We start from the raw sequence: 26,479 nt of genomic DNA on the forward strand, positions 1-26,479 counted from the left end.
ATTTTGAATGTCCCCTGTCATCCTCTGGAAAAAAAATACTTTCATTTGGATCTAACTCTGTGAGGAAAAATCAACTGCTGAGGAGCCAGTTTTCATTACATGATAGACTGAGAAATCCAGATTTAACCTTGCCCCTGGTGTTGTGCTGAGCAATAACAGCTGAAAAGGATCAATGTGCTGTGATGCTAAAGAGTCTTGGGCACTCTGAAGCTTAGGAGGCTTTTGTGGTAGCTGGGAGATAACCAGGCTACTGCTGGCTGCCCAAAAGCTTTAAGTGTGGGTAAAAAATGTGAAATGTATGATATGAAGGGAAGATGTACTTAAAATTTGGCCAGGCAAAGGAATGAAGTGCTGGAAAGAAGGGTCAGCGGTGAAAAAACTTATTCTCAGTGGCACATATCTGTGTCTCACCTCTCAGTTTTGATGACCTAACTGGTAACACAGCTTAAATGAGAACAGCAGTGTCTCATATCTGTAATGTTTACTCTTTGCTTAAGGTGTATTAGATTCAATTAATAGGAAGTTTTTGCACATATTGACACCTAGTTACTAGTAAGCAGTACCTTTTCTCTTTTCTTCATCATCAGTGGCAGCATGTGCTGTACTTCTCAGTGCAGAAGGCCTGAAGTGCTTGGGAAGGTCAGGTATGCTGGCATAGATGTAGTCTGCTGACTCTGAGTAAAGAACATCCACAGATCCATAAAGCATTAGTGTGTTTTAACTGACTTCTACAAGAACCTTTAAAAAAATATTCTTTTAACTAAACGTACCTTTTTCAAATCCTGCTTTTTCAGTCTTCACAGACTAGGTGGGAAAGAGAACCGTAAAAATAAATGCGATAATTAGTTTTAAGGTGTAATTAGACAGTGCTTAGGCTTCCCTGATAGTTTTACCCTTTTGAGTGCACAGCTTCATACAGAGAAGGGGCTAAAAGTGAAACATGCTCAGTTGGAGCATGGCAAGGGAGAAAGTGAAATTTCTGTGGTCTTTTTTGCCAATATGATTCCAAGTCATACAGGGAAGGACAAAATATTATGAAGTGTTAAACAGTAACTTAGCCTCCCACTGTGGCTCAGCCTGGTTGGCTTCAAAGATTTTTCAAAGGTTACGCTTTGGCTTTCCAGTTTTACTTATCTCCCTGAGTATCTTTAGAGAGTGTGTGTATACAAAAACAACTGGAGAACTGAAGTTTAGTTCCATCACTATATTTTTTGAGATGATTTAGGATGATTTTAAAATACTAAAATGATTTTTTGACAAAGACTCATGACTGATAGCATTAAGTTTTGTCTCATCACAACCTCTCAGGGGCTTAGGGGAAAGCATGATGCAGTTTAGCTGGGCACATCACCTGAAGGAGTATGAAAACACCTGTGTCTGTACTTGGTCTGTACCTGTTATGTCTGTCTGTGGCCGAGATGCAAAGTTGCTGGTTGGTGTCAGTGGCAGTGCTATTTTTTGGCAATGTGCTATAGATGAGTAATGATAGGAATTGCTTCCCCACCCCCATAAACAAGCAAATTGAGACATCTGGGCACTTAAACAATAGAATATCTTGGCCCCTCTTGTGACTGCTGTCATTTTAGACAAAAGCTTATGACCACTCATGGGATCCAGCTAGTTCCCCTTTCCCTGGTTATGATGATGAATGAATAATAAACTCTATTTCTGGAATAATTTGGAACTAACCTTTATTATGTCTTCTGTTGTTTTCTCAACAGACTTCAGTTTCTTTAAGATCTCTTCTTCCTTAGCTGAGACTTGCATTTCCTGTCTTTCCAGAGCCTCAATTTCCTTCTCCAGTCTGCAATCACAATTGCATTTGATTTAATACCAGAGAACAGCACTGCAGAGTTGATACATTGTGAATATGGACATCAGTAAAGCTGGCTTTACTTACCCTGAAAAATTTTGCTCTAATATGACGTCAGCTTACAATTTCACATGCATTGGGAAATAAGTGTGAAATAATATTTTCATTAAAAAACCCCAACAAAACAACAAACAAAACCTGCCATAGATTACTTATGAGCCTACTTTGAAAACAGTGACTGCAATTATCTTGTTTAGGGAAGGAATAGATAAGGAATATAGGCCCTGCACATAATTTCCTCATTTCTAAGCAAATGTTCTACATTGTCTCAAGAAATGTGATTTTTCTGTTGTAACTAAGATGTAGGAATCTAGTATACAGACACTGGAGTTATGATTTTGGCATGTATACTGGTACAGATTATGAAAAGAAGCAAATTCTTTTGTTGCAAAAGAGAGTCCAGGAGAATGTTCTTGTACCCAGTAGTACTTAAAGGGCTACAGTATATCACCTCATATGTATTTTATTTTTTGGAGCCAAACCACATTCTGGAGGATCCCCCCCCAAGAAAAGTTCCAGTCAGTCTATAATTAGAAGCTACAATTTCAGGAGAACCATGTCTATCAATGGAAATCAAATTGCACGTGTATTTCTGAGATGTAGAACAGATATGTTTTGATAAAATAATAATGGTATTTGCAAGTACATGTAGATAAAACTACTCTTAACTGTCTATTATGAAAATTAATACAGCTATAAATAATAATAGCAATGTGCTTTCACACTACTTTTAAGTAATAACTTCATAATGGTGTGAATTTTGAAATGGAAGAAACCTGCTCAAAAGACTAAACTCTATTGTTTTCCAGTCTGTATGGGATTGAGAATGAAGACCTTGCAAACACCCAGGATCATGCAGGGGCTTTCTGAGGGTGTGTCTGTCTGTGTTCAGATCCAAGATGTTAAGATAGTTTTCCACGGTTCTACATGTGTGAATGTGGGTTCTGGAATTTCAAAATTCTTTGCTTTGATAAAACAGGTGTTACAGTGCTTGACTGACAGCCTGAAGGTTGATTCTTCAGGGGAAGAATCTTGATTAAAAATGCAAGATATGCTCATGTGATGTTATTTGTAGCATTCATAATAGTCTAGTCCAGAGCTTGTGTAGCCACAGATTTAAAAGCACTAGAAAGTTTTAAGGGCTTCTCTTTGGCACTGTGAACTAAGGCTTTTACTGACATTCATGTGTCCTTAGTCACTCCTTGGCGTTTTGTGTTATTTCTCTGGGAAAACTGCTGGAATCTCATTTCTGTGGAGCATTTCTTTTCAGCAGCATGGCAACCATGTAATGCACACTGGTACAGTGCACCTAGGACAGGCAGCTGGGAAGGGTCATGTTTGCACCGTTTGCTCAAGCAATATCCTCACAAGGGAATTTGCAAGAGAAAACTGAGTAGTTCACATAGGTGTGATACATTTTGCATCAAATGCTAATAGCATCCCCTTTCTAAGATTGCAATTGAGTGAGATTTCCAACACTAAGGAATGATTTTTTGAAAGGCTTTTTGTTAGAGGAGGAGCCTTGTTTGTGCCCAGGTCTAGTCTGAGAGCTATAAGCCTACCTCTTAGGGATATCAAATATACAATCTGGATATTCTCTGTCAGATTTTAGCAGTGTAAACCAGAACTATTTTGCCAGTTTAATCTTGGCTGCTAGGCTAATTATTATTATGTAAAAGGAAGATTGAGGCTCAGCAGTCAGAATTTCTTTTGGGCCACTGACACTTGCTGTAGGCTTGTATTGCTTAAAAGCCATCACAGATTCATTCTTCTTATATGTTAAGTCTATATTATATGTTTCTTACATGTTAAAGCTGAGTACAATGATTAAGAAAAAAACCTTAAAGAAATAAAAAGAAAATTTCAAAACCTTCCACATTTGAGTGAAACATGCCTTCCCTTGCTTTTGAATCCATGTCAGAAATCGATGACTGTAGACTTAAGTTAGCTGCAACTGGTATCACTAGTTGCTGAGATCAGTCAGAATAGTTACAATTAGATGATCTGAGCCACAGTTAAAAATAGTGTAATAGAAATATTGGCCTATAACTCTGAGGGGAAAAAATGTGTTGTATTTTGACTTATTCTTTACTATGTGCCAGGATTCACAATATTACACCACACTCAACATTAATAATAAAAGTCTGTCATCCCTTTTAAAGTAAGCAGACTGGAAGAGCTGAATGCAGGCCAGCAGATAGGCATTATTTGTTTCCTTCTGTGTGACTGTTTGAGGAATCTGAATTAATATTATGACTCTTGCCCTATTTAAACTCAGATAAGTAGAGCTACACTAATAGAGTACTACATGGACTTTCATCTGTTAATGAAAACATCTTTTTTGGTATCACAGATCTTGGAACTGAGATTTGAATAAAAATTCAGGATGAAAGTAAAAGCTAAAAAAAAAAAAAATATGTAAAAGCTACCAACACTTCAGACCTGAGCTCTGCAAGATGGCCTTAGAACCCTGATCAAAGGTACTGATTATAGTGCTAAAACTTAAAAATTTTATAATGAGGGGGATGAATATACTTGGACAGCCATAAAATAATGTAATGACTGTGTGCCATATTTCTGCACTTCTTACAGAACAGTCTTCATTTAATATATTGAAATGTTGTATTTTTAGATGAGACTTGATTGCAAATTTTATCATAATGTGAAAATTAATAATGAAAAATGCACATAAGCATAATGAACTGAAAAATCATTAACTTATACTGTGGGTTTATTTTTTTCTTGGTTCGAAACACTTGAAGACACACACGTGAAAGAAGAGGAGGAAAAATCTTGGAGATATTAAAAAGAGAGAGAGTGGGGAGAGAGAGAGAAAACACAACCGCAAATAAATCAAAGATTATAAACTGCATATATTGAGCTGGGTGATCAAGAAAAGTATTAAAGTTTATATATGCTCTCACATCCATACTAACACCCACTTTGTATGGTAATAAAGAGAACTGATTCAGTGCTCAGTGGGGTTAGAGAAAAATTCTCATTCCTATGACTTGGGATTGCATCTAGACCTTAAGCATCTCTTTTGCACTCATATAGACATAGATTTTGGTGGTTTGTTTTCAGAGGATGTTGTAAATGTGTATGTTGGAATTTGAGTAAAGAAAACTTTTAAGATATGCGATTTGTATAGTTCAAAGAAATGGACTTCATGCAGTTAAAATGTTAGGCCAGGATCTTTCTGGTGTGTTTACATCTTTAGAAACTTCTGAATCAATGATATCTTTATGAAGTTGTATCACAGTTTGTATTTGTCTTGAAAGGGTGTAGCAGCTACGTGAGCAATTTAAGAAATGATCTTTTTGACAGGGCTTCTGGTTTTTGTAAAGAAATGGAAGTATGGTATAGCTATTGTATTAAATCAATCCTTTGAATATTTTCTTTCTCTGGAGTAGTGCTTATCTGAGAGGGAAAAATAAGTGGATGAAAGAGGAAACCTTAGAAGCCAAGACACTAAATGGGAGATTTCTCTGCCAAAGTAGTAGCTGAATTAAGAAAATCTATAGATTTTTCTTGGCTGCTGCTGGCCACCAGCTGATCTGCCGGGATTGGCACCACTGCCACCCCAGGAAAAAAAAAGGGCTTAAGAATGAAAAGCAGATAGGAGGATACCACCCTGAAGAATTCCTGACTAAGAGGAAAAGGCAGTTAAGCAAGTCTTCACATGTTCTGAGGTGAGTCAAATGCTTTTGCAGCTCTGGAGTATAGCCTTAGTCTGCCTTCATGTATCACATTACAAACAATTGAATAAACTTTAGTTGTTTTGCATTTTTAAGTATGTTGTTTAGCAACTAATTCCATCAAGAATGTTACCAGCTGAAGATTAAACAAGAAAACAGGACTCCTAGTTCTTCACTCCGCTTGTACCCTGATCAGGATGTGTTCACTTGCTCACTGAAGCTTCTAACATGTAAAGAGGGTTAATAGAACTGATAATGTAAATGCAATTTTTTTTTTTGTCTGCAACCAAAGCATTCAGCCATTTGTCTGCAAAGTGGTTCAGGCCACTTGCTGTTCACTGTTTTCTCACTGTTACAGGGAATGGAACTCTCCCTTTTATCAAAAAATACTCAAATCTGAACTGATTAGCAGACATACACTAGCTCAACTTGACACTGGAGTAAAGTGTGTTTCAAAACAGAGGTCCCATTTAGGAGGGTGATGGGAAGGATCATGACGCTACTGTAAATGTCTCTGCAATTGCAATTGTCCTCTCAACAGAAAGAAACAAAGACTGTATTGGGTATTTAAAAAGTCTTTAAAGTGATTCAGATTTTTTTTAACTGAAGATAAAACCCATGTGGGGGTTGTATGTCACAGGAGACAGAATGTATCTGAATCAAGGGAATTTTAATTGTCAGATGCTTAAAAGAAAAAATTTTACTGAGCCTCTCAAAATTTGTTACTTTTACTGTATGACATGTCAACATGATCAGGTCAGCAATCTTTGATTTACAGGATAGGTCAAAGGTCAAGCAAGCTTTTGTTTGCTTGGGTGATATCTATGGCATAGCAAAGGCCCTGTGCAAGTACTGGATAGTGCATATTTTATGGGGTTTTTTTAGTGGACTTTGTTCACACTGACCTCTGTATTACTAGGTTTCTGTATTGCTACTGGTTGTTTTGAAACTGTCCTGGGTATGTATAAACAAAATGTAATGCTATTTGGAAGGCAACATGGATGTTTTTCCAAAGAGGCCTTTGCTAGACAGCTGTTGAGGAATGGTAGGAAATATTTATAGTAGAAAATGCTTGATGTGCATAAACCTGTGTAAATTCCTAGTTCAGAGGAAAGTTCCCACACAACTCCAGGTATGCTCTTCTGCTTCCATTCTCCATCTGTAAAATCAAATGTCCTTGTCCGAGTCCTCTGTGTATTGTGAAGATAAAAGCTGCCAAAGGCTAAGGTGTATATATATTGTTTCCTAAGGAAAGTAAATGTATCAGTAATGAAAATATATTTCTTTTGATATCAAGGCCTTACAAACATCTAAAGTGTCTTTAGAACTTCACCAATGGTGAATTAAAACCAGGGTGGCTCAGGAATGTAATAGGGAGCATTTCTGTATTGGTTTTCTTTTCTAGGATGTGTTATACTTGTGTTAGAGTGAAGACAGCATGTCATTTGGTGTTATACTGTCCTTGTCACTTAATCATCATTTCATATCTATGTTAAGAAAAAGGAATCATATTAAGGAGGAAGCAATTTCTTAGAACTTCCCAGGAATAGGTCAGAGACAGGGAAAGTTGGTTGGTAACACTGGTATTAACAAATAGCTGTGAAAATGCTTAGTTTGCCATGAAAAAATTAATTGCTGTGAAAGAGCAGCATATAAAAAAAACATAAGAATAACCATTCACAGGTTTTATTAAAGAACAAGTGTAATAAAACAAATAGCCTTATATTCTTGGGAAAAGAAAAATGTTTTTAATAAGAGAAGAATGCCCAGCAACTGCAAGCAAACATTTATTGGAGTTTTTTTTCCACTGCAGTGCTTACAGTTGCAAGTAAACTTACTTAATTAATTTTCCTTAGCATTTAAATTGCTGGTTTATGGTCACATGATCAGCCACCTAGATATACAAACATTACTTGTGCTTGTAATTAGCTGAATTTGGAACTATGCAGGAAAAGAATTCATACCTACCTACATTTCTGCTAAAAGCAGGCACAAAAATAGAAATTAAAAAACCACCAATACTAACAAAACAACCAGAAAACCTCAACAAACACGCACACAGAAAATTCCCTGTTTAAGAAAGCAACTGGGGACCAATGATGGGTTTGGCTCTTTGATTTCTCCTTCGTTAAAGCACAAATATATTTAAAAATCTTCTTTCAAATTCCTATGGGCATCTTTTTTGAAAGCTAATCTTTAAAACTTATAACCCCTTGTTAAGTTTCGGGTCTATAGGTCTCAAGCAGAGGGAATATTCCTTTGATGCTAATTTTCATACATTAATTAAAGGTGTTTTTCAGGTTTGAAACTCTGATTGAATTACTGTTTCACTATTTGTAATAGTGATAAGTTCTAGTAATCCAAAAAAAAGTTTAAATGGCTATATTCAGAAAAGTAAAACCCACTATATGTGTTCAGTTTTGATATCTAAGTCAATAAAAATTAAAGACACTGAGCTGATGACAAATTCAGGACAATTACTCCAAAAACAGTACTAAAAGACTCTACAGCTGTGGTTATCAATCAACCTAGAATCATGTTCCTAGTAAATAAAGGAGTCATTTGTGAGACTTTGCAGTTTAATGTTAGCCCTATGGGATAGGGAGGCACTGGGCAATGAGATTTGTAGGAACATCTCTAATGAAAGGTGGGAAAAGCCCTTTGCTATAGCAGGCTTCTGGGAATAAACTGAATACAAAACAGCATGAAAAGTGAAAATAAGGCAAGTGATATTACTGGGGCTAAGCAGCCTGTGCTGTTGTGAAGTGCTGTGTTATGGTGAAAGCCAGGTACTAAAGGCTGTGCAGGACCTAGTAAAATTGATGAATTTTTAAATCTATCTACTGTTATTTTTAAGTTCTGATTCAACAATTGCTATCTCAGAGCAAAACCCATATATTGTGGTTTATGTCTATTGAATACAGCATGGAAGGGATATCTGGAATTAGAGAAACAAATACTCTGCAATATATTTATTGTACCGTTGATAAAATTCACAGTATGGAAGCTTGCATTGTGTATTCTATAATTTTAGCTGTCTAGAAAACATAACAAAGTTTGCTTTACTCTGTGTAAGCTGGATATGTTTAGCCCTTGCTGAAGTTTTAATCCTTTACAAAATAAGGGACTCTTCAGAAGAGACCATTTTAACCCAGACCTAAGGGCAGGGGTACTACCGTACCTGAAAATGTCTTGTTCCAACTCATGAGTCCGTTGTTGGTCCTCCTGATTCTGCTTTTGCATTTCTTCTTGCTCTTTTGGAGTCATAGAACTTAGGCCATCCAAGAGCCATTTTTCTCGCAAGGCCTTTTTCTGAAGGGGAAAAACAGACAAGTAAGCAAACCCTAAAGTTAGGGTATTCAACCATTTACTGTATTTGTCTTGATGCCAGAGACCCAATCCACAGTCTTGTGCTCTATTTGGCATAAGGCAACCTGATTAAATTGAATTTTGACTACTGCTGCTTTGAGGCAGAGCTGTGCCAGCTCTGGTAAAGAAGGCTGCATTAACCTCAGTGCTGCTTGCAGTGGCTGTTGGAATCCCTGCCTGCATCCTGTGTTGAGTCACTTAAACTGTTGCTTCCTACTCTTTTCTGTTTATTGTGTACTTTACATGAGGTTATTACTGAGGTCCAACTGGCAGAGGAACAGGTATGTTGGATCTGATTGCATTTAAAAGCAGTTTTGCAGTTGTTTGATGTGTGACATATATGATGTCATAGAAAGTATGTCTGGAACAGGCTTATTGGGAAGTCTGTAGCACTTCATGGTGCTTTTTTTTATTTGTTTTTTTTTACCTGTGGGATGTAAGAGCAATGTTTACAGTTGCCTTAGTCCCTCAGGACAGTATTCTCTCTTTCTTTCTCTCTCTCAACACTGGATCCTAGGAAATCTGTGGGAAATAAGGGCTGCTCCAGACAATCCCGAGCCTTGACTCTCTCTGTAGAATCACTTGGCAGCACTTCTTGGTAATTGTGTCTTAGGCTCTAATTAAATAAATGCAGATTTTAATAGAATAGTTCTATGTGGTCTGGTAGATGTTGGCATAACTCCTATTGACCACAAAATACTGTGTTCTCAAGCTGGAGGGAACATAGTTATTAATTCCCTTTCAATCAAGCCATTTAGATTTTAATGATAAGTAGGGCTCCTAGACAGTGAGATTTTGATCCTGGATGGAACTGAATTAGTCTAGTATTGATATCTCCAAAAATAAATCTATAGTTCCTTGTGAGATTTACAACAGGGCTGCCACTGTAGACCTCAAAAACCGGTAAAATCTGTTGAAATCAACAAAAGCTTTGTGTATGTGTAGGGTTAGGCCCAAGAAAACGAACTCCCCAAACACAAGCATAATACAATAGTGTTATTTTTGCATTTTTCAAGAGTAGTTTGCTGCTGCTCCCAACTGAATGCCATGTAACCTTTTTCATTTAATTAGCCATTTTTAAAAGAATGACACATTGTGTATTTGGAAACAGCCTTTGAATAAAAGATGTTTTCAAGTCTGCTCCATCCAGGCAGTGGCACCAACGAGTGCAGGAGCAGCTGCTTTAGGGCTGCCAGGTTCTTTCTGCTGTCTGGCATTTCCTTCCATGGCAAAATGTCTCTATCTCAGTACTGGGTCATGCATGTGTTATAGCACTGACATAAAAGCATTTTCATTTTGCATTAGGCTCAGTATGTTAAGGGAAAGGGATACTTATACATTGTGATGTGGTAAGGCTCTGGGAATGGCCAGAGTGCTGACCACTTAAATGAAAGGAATAATTTTATTTTTGTAGTTCATGGTCACATCAGGAGTAGTGCGACAATATTCTGCAAGTTCTGTGAATAATTTACAATGTGTGCTCCAGGTATAACTCCACTGTAGTCCTTAACAAGGCTGGACTAGCACTGAAAGATTCATCCTTCATTGGAAGGCAAGGGCATTTTGAGTTTGTGGGTCTTGTTCTCCCACGGCTGTGGCAGTTCACCTTGTGGCATTTTTGGGAAGGCATAAGTCATTTTCAGTTTTTCACAGAAAATGTAGTTCAACACTGTTAACTGCTGGAACAAGAAAGTGTGTGACTAGCACCTACAGGGGAGCACTGATGGAGTTCAGGCATTGTCAGAAGCCAGAAACTTAATAAGCTAAACTATAAAAGCCCATGGAAAGTACATGCAAATCAGTGTTGACTGCATTTCAAGCAACTCTGTCTAGTCCTTTCTCTTTTTACCTCAGTGAGAAGGATTCCAGGCAGAAGGAAGAATTAGTTGCTGGTGCATCTAGAATTACTTGATGAAATTTGCCCTGTACCCTCACTAGCAGCCCCCATTGCCCCTTGCAGTTCTATGCAGCCCTATCCACACAGATGTATTTGCTTGAATGCCCTCTACTTCACGTGGCAGAAGTGCACACATAATGGAGAAGAAATATATATCCCTTACAATTCTACCAGGTAACTAAGATCTGTTATGATGCCTCATCCCTGTCTTTCTAGTAAGAAGTTTGCTTGGGGATAGCAAACAGAGACATTGGGAAGCCAGGACAGAGATTCCTACTTACAAAAAGGAAGTTGTTTTTTTTAAAAAAAAAAACCACAACAAACAAAAACACTGAAAAAAAAGCTCCAACCCCTCCCCCCAAACAAAACAACAGCCTTTTAATAAACCTGTTGCTAAGGGTTATAAATAGGAATGAAGGACAAAATGAGGAACAGGACAGTGATATCCAGCTAACAGGAACATCCATATGACAGTGAGATTTACTAACCTAGGGGACAGGTGCGAGTTATGTTCAGTAGGTCATAGAGCTCTAGATTTCACCGTGAACAATTGGTAAGAGTGTAAATGAGTGAAATCAGTCACTAGGGAAATGATTCTTCTATAAAATTTACCAGAGTGTCCTAATGTTTTAAAAGTCTAAGTATGTTTTAAAGCAATTTATGTACTAGATCCTTTCATTGTTTTACTCCACTGAAATACCTAGATTAGTCTGAAGCATAAATGTTCATTAAAGGACAAAACCTCTAGGGCATCAAGCAGAGGATGTTCAGCAGTAATGTTGCATTTGATATTGGGTGCCTGTCTTATTATTTAGTTGTAAAGAGTAACTTACATTTTGGGTGTTCCAAATAGCTAGTGATATGTATGTGTTTATACACCTTATACATATATATATATTTAAATGCATGCTTGATCCTTCTTTGCCAAGTGAATAATTTTCTCTATAGATCTGTGATTCACTTTGTTTATGCAATACCACTGATTTTAATTTAAAAACTCTACTGAATGATTTTTCATGGGACAGGCAAAGGAATCATATCCTCTGTTCTCTTCCAAAGGAAAACTATTTTGGTAGCATTTTTCCAGGAGCATTTTAGCCTCTGTAAAAACTCCATGAAACTTCCTCAGAATAAGTGCAAGGTGGGTTTCTGCTTTCTTAACTTTTAAAGCTCCATTATACCTATTAATTTTGTCTACAAATGTACTAAATCTGTAAGGAAACTGCCCTAAGGCTCTGTCTGCACACAGCAGCAGTGAGGATTAGCTGGTTGTCTAGAACAGATCAGTTTATCCTTCTATAAAGAAGGGCAAAAGAGTCATTCTGAATTTATAGACATGGAAACTTGAAACATAACTTTCAGTACTCCATGTAACCATGTACTAAGGTGAAGATAGTCACATGTTTGCTGCTCAATAGTTACAGGACTTGGAAAAGATATTCCTCTTCCTTTTAAATATGTTACACAGTTGGTCAAGCCTGTCCTTGGAGTAAAATAAAAATAAAACCTGAGCATGGGTGACTTTTGTGTTAGCTCTCCAGGCCCACTAGTGAAATAGTTTATCATAGTTTCTCATTTTTTTTTTGGCTTGACACAAAAGAAGAGGGTGGATGAAACCCAGGATTCGGTGTCTGTTTTGAAGAGGAGTCTGTTTTAAATATGCTTCTCTCACATTTCCTGGAGGAGATGCGCCACGCTTCTGGTGTTAGATTCAACATATCTTCTTGAAACTGTTTATCTGCTCACATAATGAAAAGGGTATGTAAAATACCAAGACTTGCATATTTCTAGAAGCACAGATTTTGTCTTATCTCCCTACATGACACGTACTGCCAAACTGCAACAGATGTTTAAAGAATAGTGGGTTTGGGTAGAAATCACTGCAATTTCAAGTCTCTGCAGAGATGTGTCTTTTAGTTTCTTAGTAACTTGGAATTTGTAATCCTGAGTTTACCAGGCTATATTTGGGGGAAATATTTGCATCGTTTATTCTTTTTCTTTTTTATAATATATCAAGAAGCAGCATTATTTTACTAAAGAGTCATTAAACAAACTGAAAAAAGCCTATAACCCACCTCAAAAAAATAGGCTGCTTTTTTTCTAGAAAACAGTGCAATTAGACTTAATGGTTGTGCTGCACCCTGTACCAAGTAAGGTTGCTGTAGTGGGATTAGGGAGTGAACACACCCAGTCTGACATGTGAGGCTTAATTTTCATCTGTGAGTTATTCCTGGTTATGATCTCATTTTATGCCATGAAAGTGATCAAATAACACCAGCTCTGGAATGTAATTTTTTTCAAAGAATGATGCTTATTAAAGTCAAATGGAGTCCTGACAAGACTCCAAAAAGCTGTGAAAATTTGACAGTAAAAGCATGACTTAAATGCATGAAGATTTGCACTCCAAAATCCAAAACCTTTATTTATGCTGTGTTACTTGAGGCTATCTTTAGTTACATAAATCCAACACTTTACTTACCTTTAAATGTTGGTGCTTCATTTTTTCCTCTTCCACTTTTAGACGTTTCTGTGTAATTTCTTCTTGCAGTTTTCTTTTGTCCTACAAATTAAGAGAACAATGAAACTTTGTTTAGAGAAATTACTTGTTAACAAAAATATCGTTTAAGTGTTGTTCAGTAGGGTGAAATCAATCCATGCAAATAAAGCCTTATTTTAAAGCTTAAGTGATGCTCAGGCAGTGCATAATTCTTTGTAGTGACAGCTCGTGTCCTGCGCAGGTATAGTTTCCACTGCTCTTTCTCCAAAGTATGTTTAAACATGTTAATGACCACAAAGGAGGGATGATACAAAATAGAAACTATTTACTCTTAGGAAGGGTAGGGGAAGAAAACAGGAAGAAAGTATATTTGAGCAGAATTGTACATGCAGAGTGAGACTAAAAATGGGACCTGACCCAAATTCCTAAGGCAGCCCACACATGGTTTAGGAGAGGAAAGAGCCTGCATGGTCTGCACTGTGCAGCTGTGATACATCACTAAATGAAATGGGCTGTCGGTGAATCCAGCACTGAGTTTGTGTATCTTGTGGCTAATAGCTGAAATAAACAGGAATAAACAAGGACTTAGAAATTTATTTTTGTTAGTCAGATAATGGTAAAGATGAACACAGAGAAATGTGGTATGCTTCATATATGTTGTTGCTACCTCTCAATTAAAGAAAAAATAAAATTTTTGCCTGTGCACAGGCTGTTTTCATGGTTGCTGAATTTTAAAAGGAAAAACCTCAAGTAGTGCTGATCCGTCATAGTGCCACCTTCATCCTTTTTGTTACAGGTTGTAGAACAAAGGAAATGGGTGAACAGTGTCTGAACGCTGGCAATGCTTGAGCCTCTCGTGTCTTTGGATAGCACTACCACATGGAGTACCCTTGTGGCTCCTCTGTATGAGGCCGAAAGCTAATTTAGTACTTTGTGTCCTCAGCAGCCAGTGGGAAAGAAATCATGCCAAATGAAACTAACTTTTATAAGATGTATTAATAGGCTATTCTCTTGGCCGGCCTTAATGCTGTAAAATTCTGTTGTTTGGCATAGCACACTTTGCACTTGTTTCTTGGTATGTTTTAGAGAAGTAAATGGAATCTTCTGTTGTTCTGTGCAGAATTGTTTGCTGACTGGAGGCTAATGCCTCTTTTCTTTCAATTAGAACAGCTGGATTTTGTTAAAAAACTGATAGCTTTTTTTTAACAGTCCGTTTTCAGACAAGTATGGTTTTAGAAGGAGGTAAGTTCTTCACAAATATAGGAAGAGACTTGTCCTTCCAGTCCACCTGAGGAACCAGCTGTGTGTAAGGAGTGTAGAAAGTCAGTGAGGAAGTGCTGGACGTAAGGTTGGGAGTTGTTCTCCACCATTTCCCTAGGATCTGGGATTTGGAAACAGGAAGAGACATGGTGTGCTTGGCTGAATCACTTTGCTGTTACTGGAAATTAGAAATCAGCAGCATGACCACGGGCTCTAAGGATGCTTTGTTGAAGGACAGGAAGTGGAAGAAACCACCTAGCCTTGTGGAGATGGAGGGCAGGACTACAGGTGGCCAAGCACTACTCATAGTATGCTAGGATTTAGTAGGTGAACGAGTGTCAAGAGCTTTGTTTACAGAGTGTTACAATTCTTAAGGAAACACTTTTTTTCTCTTTACTAAGTTTCTAGGTAAGACTCTTTACCAGAAAATGAACTTTTACTTGGTTTATACTATTAAAAAATATTCTAAGTTAATTTAAATATTCTTTTTGTACCACTGGAGATGTAATAAGAGTTTAGGAGTCTGAAATGAGAATTTGTACACAAGCTACTGTGCAGATAGAAATCAGAGTGTCAAGGCATAAATAACTGCATTTTTAACTAACTGTGTAATAAGGAACTTATTCAGTAGCAAAACTTTTGCCTGTTTCCTTTTTTAAGTCTATGCTTCTTTTACATCCAATATTTTTTTTCTGAAAGCTTTCTACTTGTACCCTTTGGTGTTCTAGCATGTTTTAATTTCACTGGTTGGTATTAAATATCTATTATACAATTATCTAGAAATTGAAATAGGTTGCCTTTTATATATCTAGTCTGTATCTTTATATATTCTAATGTAATGCCAGAAGCTAAGAAGTATGAGGAATCTATTTGACGTTGTGTGCCAGAATAACTTTTAAAACCTGTTAGAAAACTTGTCTGCACATCATGTCTTGCTTTACAAAGCTTTGACTATACTATACCTATCTAGTGGAATAAATGTTTATTCCTGGATAGTTAAGTGATCCATGCTTCTACCAAACTTCATGCTCTGCCTCTGTAGATAATCATGTTTCTGGCAGAAGTCCTTGAATCCTCTCTTACTATGCTCTTGTTACTGTGAGCAGGATGTGAACACCTTCAGCTGTTCCTTTCTCTTGTGCATCAATGCAAGGTAAGACTTGAGCCTTGGTCCTAATTTTCACTACTACTGAAACAGGTAGAAATCTTTCCTGACTTTTGAGAGTAAAAATGAATTGTGTTCTAAAGTGGATCTGTCTGAAAGAAAGGGAAACGCATCCACGGAGCAGCATCTTGTGAAGTGTCTCGTGTGCCAAGTCCATTAGTTTGTGGCACTGTTCTACAGTGGTGCCAGTGCTGGTGGTCTTGGTCCCATGGCAAATACCACGTATTGTCAGTCAAAGGAGCAGCTAATGTTTTAGCTAATATATTTTTCTTTTCATATAATTTTCCAGAGATTAAAAACGTCAAACCCCATCAAACATTAAAAGTATTGCAGCTTTCATATTTTAAGATATTACAATCTCACTGATAAAATGGATGCATCTGATGTTTTTCTTTTTATATTCTATGTGCACCAGCAGCAGGTGGAAGCTACACAACAAAGAAAAAAGTTTCTTTTTCAGAGCCATGTGAGCATCAAAATATATTATCATAAACTAATATTTTTTTTATTTATTTGCCACGTAGAGAAGATATGAAAAACAATTTGAAAGCCCCTACTGGCTCTGTGAGAGCCAGATGCTGTCAAGGAGCCAGGCATTTAACAACAGAAACCAGTCAGGTTTAGTGCAGGTGCAGTTGTTTATTGCTTTGAGTGCCCCTTGCTTTCTTCTCTTAGATCCTTTACAGCAAACATCTGGTGTGTAGCACTGGAAATTCCCAGGCCTGTTACTTGAGACAAATCTTCCCAGAGCCACTGAGTAACTTGCAATTGTAACTGTAATGTGCTGTTTTCCTAGACAACTCATACTGCAGATTCTTAAGCCTGAAGATAACCTCACTTATTTGGGCTGCTTTATTTCTGCAGTCCATTAGAACAAATACATCAAGTGTTTCAACTAAATGCTATTGACTGATGAAAGTAGAGAACAAATAGTTTCTTTACACAGCAAGTGTAATAAATGAAGTCATGGCCTAAATATCATTTCCTATTTCTTGTAATGCAAGACACTGGAAGCTGCCCCAGTTTCTTAAAAAAATACTTCTTCATTATTCATCTGGAGGCACAGGTGCAGGTGGAGGACACTCACTCCAGCATGTTCATAGAGTCCTCGTCAGGCAAACGTGCTGCCCATTCCTTCTCCTGGATCCCAGGAAGTCTAAAACATCACAAGGCCTGGCCTTCTCTGGAGTGCCAAAACAGTTGTTATCTTTTGAGCCCATATTCTAGAGACAAAGTCCAGGTTCTGACCCTGGTTCAAGCACCGTTACAGTTAAACAAACCAATGTACTCTAAACCCTCTAAAACATTTCAAATTACCTTATTGTGGGCTTGCGTCAGGTCTCAAGTAATTACGATAAATGGATCTGTTGGCTTTTATCAAGTGCCACAATTAAAACTCAACCAACTTAAGCCCCAACCTATTAGATTCCTGTAGATTTCCAGCTACCCTTCTCACATTTATTTCGATTCCAATGAGATTTTTTTTAACTCTGCCCACTATTTATTCTGCCAGTAGCATTTGTTTTGCAACTAGTCTGTCATGCTAGGAGTGTGAAAAATATCTCTGTTTCCATCATTTGTTTTTAAACAAATGCCTGAGAGAGTGAGTGATCCTTCTGGAGGTTTCCTTTCATCCCATAGGGCCAAAATTTGCTTCAGTTCAATTCTTTTGTAACTGAATAAGTTTCAGTGGAGATCAAATCAGAGGTGAATTAGGATTCAGCCAGTTTTTGTTACATCAGGTTATATTACTTTAAAAATAGCTCAGTAGTTCCTTTTACAAATTATAAATCTTTTGACTCAGATTTCCCTTTAGAAGAGAAACTGCAAATGATTTCTAATGTCTTCTGCATAAACTTCAGTGAGTCCTTCCTCTGAAAACTGACAGGTAGGAATTTGTTTAATCCAGGCTTGTCCTTTTTTACTGTCCAGGCAGCGATACTAATGATAGATTGTCAATGATTCAGATATTAAATTTAATTCCAGAATGCAAACCAAAAATCTTTAATCTCTCAGTCATGTTGTGAAATGAGAAAATTGATTTGTTCTGGAATTCTCTAGCTGCCTTTTGACCTTCAGGCAAACATTCAGTATGATGACAGTAACGTGTATTTTAGACTGTCCAGTAGTGATTTGCACACATACTTTCAGTGCTTTGAATTTAATTTGAAAGTGCAATACAACCCATAATAAAGTCAGTACAGGCAACTTAGCTGTTTTAAAGCAATAGTCTATAAACCAGTATTTAAAAATAACAATTTCAAGCAGACATAAAATCTCTTTCTGTCCTGGGATAAATCATTATTCAGCAAACACACAACAGCTCATTAAGACAATGCTACTTCTAAGCCTTTTTTTTCTAGTAGCAAGTTATAATCGTAAGCACTTACTGTTATGGCCTGGAATCTTTCTTTCAGCAATTCGGCTTCCTCCATTCTACAAATCAAAAACAGACAAGTAGTGAAGGTAAACAGAATCAGACCATAAGCAAAAAGCCTCCTGGTGGGGCTGCAAAAAAAGCTGAGGTGATTTGATCCAATTCCAGAGGAGAGAGAAGGCAGAATTTTTGACTTGTCAGAAGAGTCCCTGAACAGTTGAGCAGATCAGTCCAGACAGACACATGGAAGGAGGGTGTGGAGAGGAGGCAGACAAGGAGAGTGCTGGCATGAGTTGACTGACAAGTTGGAACAGTGGAGCACAAGCCCTTTTCCTTCAGAAGCTGCCAACTCTTTGTTTTAATGTGCTCGGTTAGCGTGCCATTGCTTCTTTAACTCTTACATGCCCAAACCAGAATCTTACAGGACCATGATAGAAGTAAACTTTTATTATTTTGTTATTTCTCTTTCTTTTATTTTCTTTCTCTATGCTTCTGGTGATAAACAGATATTTAAAACTTATTAAGTATTCCCATTTCTCATTAAACTTATTTCACCTGCATGTGTTTTAACATGTAATATTAGCACTGTAGATGGCATGGGTTTTTTTGAGATAGTAGTTTTAATTCAGTTTCCTAGATAAAATTTTTAGAAAGGCTGTATTCATAGCTGGAAGAATGTTTTAGAACTGCTAACCTAAAGTAAGATAAACTTAAACAGTCAGGTCTGTCATTGAATGCTAGTGTTAATCTGTGCAATTACTGATCAGCTATCTGGGACTCAGGGGAAGCTTTATCTAAGTAAGGATTTTGGGATCATCATTTCAGTGTTACCAAGATGAGTGTAAAATGCCAGTGGCTCTCATGCTGCATTTCCATTCAGCTGACTTGCTGTGGACTTCTGCTGAAAACAGCACTATGTGCCTTAAGGGATGGCATACATTTTGACCTTTTCATTTACCTAAGTGAGAGTCAGCCATCCAAAATCAATCTAGGAAACTTGCAGAACAAGTGGAACTGCCCTAGGAAAATCCAGTTGTGGAAAAAAATTCTAAGCAAATCAAACAGCATAAAGATGTAATGTGAATCTGGAATCTCTTTGTTACCTTCAGTATCATGTAACTCAAGTCTTCGTAAGGACACCAGCAGGAGAGCCGCTCAGCATGTTTGGGTTTTTACCCGATAATTCATTGAGATGACTAAACTCAGCAGGATTTGGTGAGGTGGTTTATTTTACAGGTCAGTACAGTGACCTGAATCTTGGTGGCAAATCAGACTCATTACTAGCAAATTCTAAGGTGCTAAAGAATTGCACACTTGATGGTGAAGTTACAGCCTTATAATTCAATAGAAATCAATATTTAGTTCAATTTCACCTTTCTAGTATGTCATCACTCACCCATGTACACGAGCAGATTATCCCCCTCTGCACTGGAATTAAGGATGCTTTAATGTTTTATTTATACTGTGATCCACCCTGAGGTTTTGTTCAAACTTGCAGAGACCCCATGTTTTATTCTCCAGTGAAGATTTTATTTCTATTTTTTAAATATTAATTTATACCTCATTTGGTCAGCACCTGAAATTTAAAAAATTACCACATAAAAGCAAATGTGAAGTTCAAAGGCAAGTGCATTGAGGTGTATCAAGAGATAGATTACATGGGAGTTTATATGAGTTTGGTGTATGGATTTGAGAATGAATTCAAACACCATGTGGAATTAAATGAATTCTTGCTGCAGAAACCAGTGGAGAGACAGTCTTTCTCTTTAAGCTTTCGTAAGTTAGTATAGTCTGCCTTATCATATTTTGAACCTTCCCCCCACTTATTTCATCTTTACCTTCTGTGAAGTTCATCTTAAAATTTAAGTACATATGTGGACTTTGGAATGCTTAAAAATATTTAAAGCAGCAAATGTTTACATCAGAAATAAGGAAGTCTGGTTTGGGCCAGAATTTGTACTCTGACATAAATGGGATCTATTCTCAGTGGGTGGAGGAATGAGATCTATATTTCAAGATCAAACTAAAGTCAATGGGATTGCATTGCTTGGAATTTTTATGGTCTAAAGTATTCTCCTAAATTTATGCCCTAAAATTATTTAAATGTTTTAAAGAACCCTACTTGTGGATGTTATATAGTTACAGACCAGAAGAGTATTTAACATCTTTCCCTAATCTAAACCAGTAGACTGAGTTAGCTGGAAGGAGTTTTCTAAAATATTGCTTCCCTTTTCAAGTGACCATTATAAAGAGAGTATTTAAAAGCCACTTGAAACATTTTAAATTGTTTAAATCATATGTATCCCCTTGCTAGGCAGGATTTGTTGTTCAATCAATAGGCTGTTTTCAAGTTATCTTAATCCTATTCTAATTAGGATTTATGTGCAAGAGAAGGAATGGACCAGCTGTCATTTTGTCTGCTCTTAAGCCTCCTTCACCAATAGGAGTACCCATGGAGTAAAGGTTAGATCAGTGAATCCAAACAGCTGTGTTTTCAGTCTGCAGGATTCTTGGAACAAGGTTTTTCAGAACTTGCCTGCCAGAAACATATCCAGAGGAAACCACCTACCTAATCTGCAACTTTAGTGGGGGGGAGAGGGGGGGAAGCATATTTTTCTTTTGGTAGAATAGGTTCTCTGACTTACGCAGAAAATGTTTTTGTATCGTATGGTGAGTCATACAGGTTGGATTTTTTGGCTTCACTTATTCCTTTGTTCATTTCCATTTTGCACTGTGTACCTAATGTAGCAGTAATAATGAAAATCCAAAGCACAAGGTGAAAGAGTTGCATTTTGAATTCTTACAGAAAAGCGGGTTGTAATTTAGAAGAATGCAACATCCAGAACCAAAATCTGGAAGTAGGACCACAGAAGTACTTTCACATCTGAAAATGCAATTTTTGTTGTCCATTTCTGGAGCAATGTCTGAGTACTGGAATAGAGAAATGCTGTCACTTCAGAACTGTAGCAGCTCTCCCTGGACTTATTCTACATACAAAACCATCTTCAGTTCTACTCTTCCTCCTTGTACATCATTAACCTGGGGTAATACACATAGAGTGAGATATAGATTATTGTAGAAACAAACAATTGCCTCTGAGAAGAAACATCGTGTTAAAGGTAAGGAGCAAGTCACTCTTTCGGAAAGTGAGTTTGAAGTGACTGGAGTTGATCAGATTGTTATCAGCTGAAAACATAGCCTGTACTTTTTGGAAAGAGTTCATGAACCAACATTTTGTGAATCTTAACTACTTTGATTATTTTGCTTTGTGATGAGCTGCCTTTGGTAACTGTGTTTGAAACAGGAAAAGGATGTTTTGGACTCGGCATCAAAGAGAATTTTATATTCTTGCAGTGAGCAAATGTGCTGCCACTATGCATTTGTTTGCATGTAGCCTTAAATCTCTGACAGCAGGAATGGAGAGAAGATAAATTTCAGTGAAGGGCTCATTGAAAATGTTTACTGCAGCCGTCCTGTCAATTGACCCAAAGGTCTGGTATGGGAGATGCCTCAGTCGATTGGTCTTTTCTCCAGCTAGAACCATGATTTTGCCTTTTAAAGTGAAAAATAAGCCAATAAGAAATAGAAAATTGAAAATCTAAAAGAAGGCTCGTGTCCCTCCATCAAATTATACATTTGAAATTTTTAAAAAATGTGTACATTTTAGGATCTTAGAGGAAGTTTATAACAAAACATCTGCCACCCCTCAGGAGGAATTAAATTTTGCCCTGAAGGCCAATTTTGGGGAAGTAATGCCCTATTAGGTAGGTCTCTAACATAATGAATTTCTTGGGTCCTCTCACTGAAGCAAAACGATATCTGAATATCTCAATTTTATACAGTTTTATGAAGTTAAATTCTATCTCCTTTACTTGTTTGAGTAGACACCCCCCCCCGAATCTCTGGGAGGAAAAGCCTTGAACTATTACGTTTCTGTTGGTACAACTCCCTTCCTGTTGCTATTCATAACTATGAATATATTAAATCATTACAGTCAAAGTAAAGAAACAGCTATTGGTCATTATCTTCAATTGTTTTTAATACACTAATTATTTTAATCATATTTTATAATACATCTATTGTTCAGATACCTTCCAGTATTATAGAGAGGTTTTAGAATGCAGCATGGGCTCAGACATCTCTTCTATGGTAGGTGTGTGTCTTATATGCACAGTGGAACCCACCTATAAATGCTATTGTGCGAAATTAGACCATCTTGCCCCTATTTTCTAAAATTACACAGTGAACTTTGTCAAAGTCCACTGATTATTTTTTAACCAGATAACTGTGTTTTTCATAGCCTTTTTGATGTTCCCAGACACTTGTTAGTTCTTGGCCTCGTATCTTTTTGAAATCTTTTATGAAACTCTGAATGTGGGACCCTTTCCAAAGCACCTTTAACAAACTCGGTTGTGTCACACTTAAAAAACCACACTTCATTGAATAGTTTCAGTGTAATTACTGTGGTGATAATAAATGTAAGGCCCTGAACAGAAAGTGTTTGGGTGCCTAGGTAAGTGATAGGACTGTGTTTGTTTTGTGGGATTTTGTTTTGTGGGGTTTTTGGTTGGTTTTTTAAAATGTAAACTGAAATAAATAAACCCACAAAGAATCTGAAATACTCAGGATCGGTGCCTTAAACATGATGTGGAATGCGTTGCTTGCAACCTGGCATTTTCCAACTGCTGCAGATACACACTTCTAAGAATAGGGCAGAGTTTAAATCCTACCCAGCCAACTGTGTGGGGAATGTTTAGCAGGGCTCTGAAAACCAGCTTTAGTTGTTGCGTAGTTTGATTGTGTTTTATTAAGTGAAAACAAACACTCCATAACCGGGGCCAAATCCTGGGGAAAGTAAAAAAAAAAAAAAAACCACGGGTACTGTGCTGTCATTAGTAAGTAAACTACATGTTATATTCTGATTCTGGTTTCACGATGCTGTTGGAAAACACAAAGAGAACAGTAGTGGTGTTTGGGTCTAAGAGGCTTCAGTAAGATGGCAGAGCAAAACTAGGGCCTGGAAAACATATTTTTGTGAACTCTTTGTGCCAGGTGTGGTTTTTGAGTACAAGTGCTGCTGGTGAAAGCCTTAGAAGTACAGATAATTTGTTATAGGACATGAGCTAAAGTAGGAATTCTTTAAGAGAAAACCTTCCTTCTGCAGCTGGAGCTGGGGAGGGTGTGTTGCAGAAGAGACAGGGACAAGGCTGGAGGTGGTGAAGCCGTTCAGCAACCTGCGTAGGTTACGTCAGTTGATTCCCATCTCCGGAGGCATGGGCAGAGCTCTCCCGCTGCTCCTCTGAGAAGCTGCCTAACCAGTCTGTGTCTGTAGCAAGGTCTGAGCTACTGGAGCTCAGATGTTCTGCAAGATGAGATGAACCTTATCTGATAGCTCCCAGCAGAGCAAAGAGGAATTACTCCTTTCTCCTCCCACACTTCCAGCCACATTTTCCATTCACTTCCTTTCGTCTGACTAATCTGTGAACCAATTAAATTTGCTAATCTGTCAGGAGAGCAATTAAAAAGAAAACCCAAAAGCAAACCTTAACCCTCAAATCTTTGGGTGTCCCCTGTCAGTGAGCTGCAAAGGCTGAATGGGAGATGACAGGAACAGTAGCATTAGGGAGGAGTAAGAAGGAATGGGATTCCAGCTGGAAGATGAGCAGCGAGAGGAGAAAAGTGTAAGAAACATGACTGTTGTGGCAGTGCTGAGTGGCCAGATGAACTGAGCCACCCTGCAGGCCTCAGGCTTACCTTACCAAGTGGTCCGGGGACCATGAGAGGCCTCATACTGACGTGTATAATAAGCATGTGTGTTTAGCTATTTATCTGAAACTTGAAACTGCTGTTGGAAACATGATGACTTCAGACTCTGGCAATCCTTCCTGTGCTTCCAGATATTCGATATCCTGTGCTGTGTGTGGGCAAAAAATATCCCACATACAATTTGTTTTGCATAAGCCTTTCCAAGTATTAACGGAAAAAAATACATGATAAAATTATGCTGAACTTTATTGTTAGCAGAGATAAGATTGTTTATGTCAAATAACAGGTGTTGCAAATGCAGGCCTAGTTTCTTCATTGAAGACCTGTTGTTTTTGCTGTGGAGTTTGTTATTTGGAAGCAGCGGCTGAGGAAAACTCTCAGCTTGTCAGTCACTCAAACTGTTTCAGCTGTGCCCGGTTGGTTTGCAGGGCCGGGTAGGTCATCTGAATAACACGGGGAGGGGACTCTGGCCGGCCGAGCCTGCTGTGAGGAGGGCCAGGGGTGCAGCACAAGCAGCTGAGGCTGAGTAGGCATCCGGATGCCTGTGAGAGTATGTCACCAACTTCTGTTATTCAACAGATTCAGATATTTCACTACTGCTTCTCACAGCACAGTATATTTACTTAACCCTTTACCTTAGGGGGTGATTATTAACTAGGAGCAAAAAACTTGATATAGTACAATTTCCTAATTTTTCCTGCAAGATTTGTTTTGAGTGTCAGGATTTCAGACTTGTTTCATAGCTACATTTTCTTATCAGAATGATTCTTCCTTCTTTTCATCTGAATCTGAAGTGGATCCTCTTAGTGATATTCTACTGTTTGCTTGGTGTTCACTTAGGGTGAAATTACATGAGAAGTTTGAACTGATAGACTGACCGTGTGGTGCTGAGAGGCATTCTGCTGCTCTCTATCCTGGACATTTATTCTCACAGCTGTCTTGACTGTCTGCTCACTGAATCTGTTCACTAAGCTGGAAGACAACTAACCAAGCTAAAAGGTGGCTACTGCTAGGCTAAAAAGTCAAATCATTTCCCAGAGAAGTCTGATGAGTGCCAAAATGTGGTAGAGAGTAGAGGGTGAAACTCTGGCTATTGGAAAATGCAGGGGAGGAGAAAAGAGCAGGAGAAGAGGAGGAACAAGTAGGAAGAAAGGGAAAATAGAAGGAAGAAAGGTGGTAAACTGTTAGATAAACTAAACTGTTAAATGTAAATTTACCTTTACAGACTATTTGACACAATGTGGGGAAACTTTCTTTTTTTGTTTTTCTTACCCCTGGAGGCTGAATAGGCCTTTGAAAGGTTAATATTTTCTTACCATTCATGAATAATGCAAAAAATAATCTGGCTGCAAGTTGTATGAAAGAATATTTTGGAGAATATAAAAGCTCTTTCCTTGTTATATCTTCTCAGATGTGAACAGGTTCTTTACACCGTGACTTAAGAAAAGCCAAACTAATCTGCAGCTCGTGGTACTGCTTCATTAGGCATTATTTCTGAAGAGTGTCTTTGCAAATGCCTCTTCAGCATAGCAAGTAGGATCTTTAGTTGGATCTCTTTGGAGATTCATTACGGTCTTTATAGATTTCTCACTGTCCCAATGCACCTGGAGACTGATGGCCTGCAAAGGCTGGAGTCAAATATTATTTTAATAATTTATTTTAACAAAACATTTTTAAATTTGAAAATACTGTTGTGTTTAGCCAGTAGGTAAAATTACTTTTTGAAAAGGGTTTGATGCATTGTGTTTATCTGGAAAAGGGGCTTGTCAGGTAATTTCTCATTTCACAATGTTAACAGCTTGCTGCCAGGTGGATCTAGCTTTATTGTACAGCTGATACAGTTAGAAGACATTAAGAAACCTGTTGGGGTTTGGATTAGAAATTTAATCCATGTTTCTTGCTTATAGTCACATTGGATTGGACACAATTAATGTTGATGGTTGAAGGAAAAGTCAGGAGCACTCCAACCGCTCTAGTTAACAGCCGTCATCCTCTAATTTAATTGGTCTGTTCTTTTATTTTGGCTAATGGAGCTCAGGATTGCAATCAAAAGTTGTCAGTATCTCATGGCTGCTCAGTGCTTGTATGACAAGTTTTATATTTTTAATTTCCAGTGGACTGTCATCAATGGGAGAAGAAGCATGAGTAGCAGGCACAGTAATCTGTCCTTTCAGTGAAGGAATACCATGTGTAAGTAGCATCAACATCTTTTCGTATAGTCTACACTTCAAACATCAGTACAAGTCAATAATGAATTTATTTATACATGTACATTTTTTTCTGCTGAGATTCAGGAACATTCTTTATGGAAATACCCTCTCTCTCACTGTATGATATAATTGGTATCTTCATACTAATAATTCATTCTCTGGGGCGACAGCCACTTATATCAGTATTGCTTGGAATTTGTACCATAAATCTCAGTAATTTTTGCAGTGGTTTATTGTTGGTTTGTTTAATGTAGCTCAGAAATGGAAGAACTAAAGTTAGATGGATCGAACGACTTTAATAACATCAATTTAGACCTCCAGCTGGCAGAGGGAGGGACTTTGGGGGAACCTAATAATCTGTCTGAAG

General features: G+C 37.6%; 1 protein-coding gene across 1 annotated transcript in view; it reads right to left on the reverse strand.

The window, feature by feature from the left end:
• Positions 1-26,479, reverse strand: part of PALMD (palmdelphin) — a 49,803-nt gene that overhangs the window by 6,932 nt on the left and 16,392 nt on the right. The window contains exons 2-7 of the mRNA XM_027740765.2: positions 18,150-18,195; positions 13,317-13,397; positions 8,753-8,883; positions 1,690-1,804; positions 771-804; positions 564-674 (exon numbers count right to left, since the gene is read on the reverse strand). Coding sequence (XP_027596566.2) covers positions 564-674; positions 771-804; positions 1,690-1,804; positions 8,753-8,883; positions 13,317-13,397; positions 18,150-18,195 — 518 coding nt within the window. The remainder of the gene's footprint in view (positions 1-563; positions 675-770; positions 805-1,689; positions 1,805-8,752; positions 8,884-13,316; positions 13,398-18,149; positions 18,196-26,479) is intronic.

The sequence above is a fragment of the Pipra filicauda genome, unplaced genomic scaffold (assembly GCF_003945595.2).
Source record: "Pipra filicauda isolate LSUMZ 115617 unplaced genomic scaffold, ASM394559v2 scaffold135_size2527700_pilon, whole genome shotgun sequence".
Classification (NCBI taxonomy): domain Eukaryota; kingdom Metazoa; phylum Chordata; class Aves; order Passeriformes; family Pipridae; genus Pipra; species Pipra filicauda.